Consider the following 4,747-nt stretch of genomic DNA (forward strand, 5'->3'; position numbering starts at 1 on the left):
TTGTAGATCAAGTTTTTTTTCTTTTTCATTTCACATAAAATTAATAGATCCTTTTTCTCTATGGTGATTGGAATGGAGACAATGGGATGAAGAAGTCTAAAGAGACTATATATTTGCACAGGACTATATTTAATTATTTATAGTCTATTTGGTCAAGTTTTTGCAAAGTCAAAAATGCTTTTTTTTTCTTTTCAAAAAGTACTTATTTTAGAAAGTTAATGTGTTTGACTAAGTTTAAAAGAAAAATATAAGTGTTTTTTAGTTTTAGCAGAAGCTGTTTGTTAAAAACTAAAAAAAATAGTTTTCCCCCAAGTACACTTTTAGAAAGTTAAGATGTTTGATTAAGATTTTAAGGAAAATATAGATAGCTCGAAAACTCGCCCCAGATGTGCATTTATAATGAGTATATTCTTGTAGGATATTTGCTAATCAAAATTCCCCTCTAATTGTTTTTATTGCAGGAGCCGCAATTACCTGCAAATGAACCATTTGACTTGTACACAAAGCCATTCTCATTTACGAAAATCATGTTAATAACCAAGTCCTGCCTGAATATTACCTATTTTATGTGAGATTTTCGTAGATATTATGTAAGATTAACTTAATTCACACAGGATTTTGAACACAATAATCTTACATGGAGATAATACAGAGAACATACCTGATGCGGAAGACATTATCACGAAAGCGGAAGCTTTAATTGTGTAAACTGATTTCTACCTCCTTGCCCTAGTCTTACGTTTCCACAGCCGACAATGATGGAAAAATATATTAAAAGAAGTGGTAACCCTAATGGGTGGAGGGAGGACCAATTTATAAGGGTTGAGACTTAATCCGGTACGTCCATCAAGTAACCGATCTAACGGACGAGATTTATTCTTCATTAAATATTAGTTATGGGTTTTACATTAATTGAGCCACACATAAGAATAATAAAATTCTTACATTCTCCCACTTGGCCCAATGACCACATAATACTAATATTAAATGACATAAAACATTAGTAGCGCATAAAATAAATCTCTTATATAACGTCCATCATACATACCATAATATGACAAACCACTAATGCGAGTTATGGCGGTTATACATAATTTTGTGCTACATACTCCCTTCCATATACTACAACATTAGCAACTTATCATACTAGGTTCATAAGTTATAAAACATATAACATTATGGTCCACAATAATGTCTCATTGAAACTCATCCTGTAATATCTCAGAACAATAATGTGTACACCATTATGAGAAACAAGAAATTCATTAATGTATATCAGAAACACATAATTGAGCTCAGAGTGTCAAACATTATAAAGCAAAACATTAATCATAAATACAACCAAGACCCATTCTATGTACATGTTCTTTAAATGTCTTTGGTTGTAAACCTTTCATTAACGGATCTGCAATCATGAGATCAGTTCTAATATGCTCAAGTGACACCCTTTGTTTCTGAACTTCATCCTTGACGGTAAAGTACTTTAATTCCATATGTTTGGCACCTTTGGAGTACTTATCGTTCTTGGAGAAGAATATTGCTGCAGTATTATCACAATAAATTTTCAGCGGCTTGGTAATGGTGTCGACAACCCCAAGACCTGAAATAAAGCTCCGCAGCCATAATACGTGAATTGTGGCTTCAAAACATGCCACAAATTCTGCTTCTATTATGGATGTAGCAATGATGGATTGCTTAGCACTTTTCCACGATATTGCTCCTTCAGCTAATAGGAACAAGTAACCAAAAGTGGACTTTCTAGTGTCAACACATCCACCATGATCTGAATCCGAGTATCCACTAACTTCCAAACTGTTGGATCTCCTATACGTGAGCATATAATCCTTCGTTCCTTTCAGGTACCTCAAAACTTTCTTTGCAGCTTTCCAGTGATCAATTCCTGGGTTACTCTGATATCTTCCCAGCATTCCGACCGCAAAACTAATATCCGGTCTTATGTAAGTTTGAGCATACATCAAACTCCCAACACTAGAAGAGTAAGGAATTGACTTCATTTCTTTTCATTCTGCATCATTCTTTGGACATTGCATGAGACTAAATTTGTCCCCTTTTTGAATTGGAGCAATTCTTGCTGAACAGTTGTTCATGCTAAATCTCTCAAGAACTCTTTCAATATAGCTTTTCTGAGACAGTCCCAATAGTCCTTGTGATCTATCACGGAATATTTCTATCCCTATCACATAGGATGCCTCACCCATATCTTTCATTTCAAAATTCTTAGAGAGAAAATCTTTCGTCTCACGTAATATGCCCAAATCATTAGCAGCAAGCAAAATATTGTCAACATATAGGACTAAGACTATAAACTTGCTCCCACTGATCTTTTGGTATATACACCGATCAACGGTGTTTTCCTTAAATCCAAAAGATGTGATGGTATCATTAAACTTTATATACCATTGTCGTGAGGCTTGTTTGAGTCCATATATTGACTTCTTTAATTTACACACCATTTGACCTTTTCCTTTAATTTCGAAACCCTCTGGTTGGTCCATATAAACTTCCTCCTCGAGGTCTCCATTAAGAAAGGCAGTTTTCACATCCATTTGGTGTAACTCTAAATCATAATGAGCCACCAAAGCCATAATAATTCTTAACGAGTCTTTCTTTGAGACCGGTGAAAAGGTCTCTTTATAATCAATGCCTCCTTTCTGAGTATAACCCTTGGCAACAAGTCTGGCTTTATATCGTTCAATATTGTCATTTGAATCGCGCTTGGTCTTGAAGACCCATCTACACCTGACTCTTTTAGAACTTTCTAGCAATTCAACGAGATCCCAGACTTTGTTGTATTCTATTGATTTTAACTCTTCTTTCATGGCATCAATCCATTTGTCAGACTCAGTACTTTCTATGGCTTGTGAAAATGAAACCGGATATTTATTAAGTCCAATGTCAAAATTTGACTCTTGTAAATAAACCACATAATCGTCTGGAATGGCCGATTTTTCTTTCTCTTTGAGATTTTCTCAATGGCACTGTTTGTGGCTCATTTGCGTCAGATATTTGTGAGTTAGTTCCTTCCTGGAGTGTTTCATTCAAATGTTGTTCAGTGTTGTCAAAGTGTTCTTCGACAACGGGAACAATATTTGTTATTGGTGTGGAAGTAGGCACATTCATGGGCAATGGAACATTAACCCTTACCTCATTTATTTCCACACTTTGTCGTTCGACCCTCCCACTAACTTCACCATTTTCAATGAATCTTGCATTACCGGTTTCAACAATTCTTGAGCTATGGTTTGGACAGTAAAACCTATACCCTTATTGTTCGAGAATCTAATTTATTTTCATGTGGATTATAAATTCTAGCCTCCGCTGGGCAGCCCCAAACATGCAGGTGTCTTAAACTAGGTTTCCTTCCAGTCCACAGTTCAAAAGGAGTCTTTGGAACTGCCTTACTAGGAATCCTGTTTAATAAATACACAGCGATACTAAGAGCATACATCCACAAAGTTTTGGGTAATGAGGAATTACTTATCATACTCCTAACCATATCCATAAGTGTCCGATTACGCCTTTCTGCAACCCCATTTTGCTGAGGTGTTCCTGGCATAGTATATTGTGCACATATGCCATGTTCCTCAAGGAACTTTGCAAATGGACCTGGACGTTGTTCCGATTCGCTATATTTTCCATAAAATTCACCACCTCTATCTGACCTAATGATTTTCACTTCCCTATCTAATTGCCTTTCAACCTCATTGACGTACACTTTGAGGGCGTCTGTTGCTTGAGATTTTTCTTTCAGCAAGTAGATATATCCATAACGTGAAAAATCATCGATAAAAGTGATAAACTATTTTTCTCTAGCAAAAGATGGAACATCAAAAGGTCCGCAAATATCAGTGTGTATAATTTCAAGAAGCAGGGTGCTTCTTGTGGCACCTTTCTTACTATGCTTAGTTTGATTTCCCTTAATGCAAACCAAACATATATCAAGATCAGTAAAATCTAGATTCGGGAGAATCTCATTCTTTACTAATCTTTCTAACCTTTATTTGGATATATGACCCAAACGCCTGTGCCACAAGTAAGCAGAACTTTCATTCAGTGAACTACGTTTAATTCCAACATTTTGATGTATGGCAAGAAGGGATTCAGAAAAAACATTATCGAGTTTCAATTTATATAAACCATCAATAAGAACACCAGAACCATAAAAAACAACATTCTTAAATAAATTGAAACATCCATGTCCAAACTTAAAATCAAATCCAGAAACATCAAGTCTTGAAAGAGAAATCAAATTCCTAGAAACTGAAGGAACATAAAGAGTCTGTAATAGATCAAGGTGATGTCCAGTCTCCAAGATCAAACGATAAGTCCCTATGCCTTCAATTGGAGCCTTCATACGATTTCCCATGAACAAGAAATCCTTATTTGGATTTGTAGTTTGGATCGTAAGAAATCCCTCCAACATAGTGGATACATGTGTAGTTGCACCAGAATCAAGCCACCAAGTATTATTAGGAACTTCTACTAAATTTGATTCGAAACATACAAAAGCACTAAAAGTACCTTTCTTTTCGAACCAAGCTTTACGTTTTGGGCAATCTTTCTGATAGTGTCCTTCCTTCCTACAGAAATGACACACATCTGCCTTGAGTTCCTTATGAACATCCTGTTGAACTTTAGCAGGTGCTCTCTTCTTCTTGAACTTGTTGGCCTTTACTTTAAGTCCTTTACCAGCTCCTTGACCCATGAGGTTAATAGAATGACCTCC

General features: G+C 35.7%; 1 protein-coding gene across 1 annotated transcript; it reads right to left on the reverse strand.

Annotated features, from left to right (window-relative positions):
* Positions 1–1,325: 1,325 nt before the first annotated feature.
* Positions 1,326–2,015, reverse strand: LOC132611848 (secreted RxLR effector protein 161-like). Its single transcript, XM_060326212.1, has one exon. The coding sequence runs from the start codon at positions 2,013–2,015 to the stop codon at positions 1,326–1,328; it is 690 nt and encodes a 229-aa protein (XP_060182195.1).
* Between the last annotated feature and the right edge of the window lie 2,732 nt (positions 2,016–4,747).

This window comes from Lycium barbarum, chromosome 9, assembly GCF_019175385.1.
Source record: "Lycium barbarum isolate Lr01 chromosome 9, ASM1917538v2, whole genome shotgun sequence".
Taxonomy (NCBI): domain Eukaryota; kingdom Viridiplantae; phylum Streptophyta; class Magnoliopsida; order Solanales; family Solanaceae; genus Lycium; species Lycium barbarum.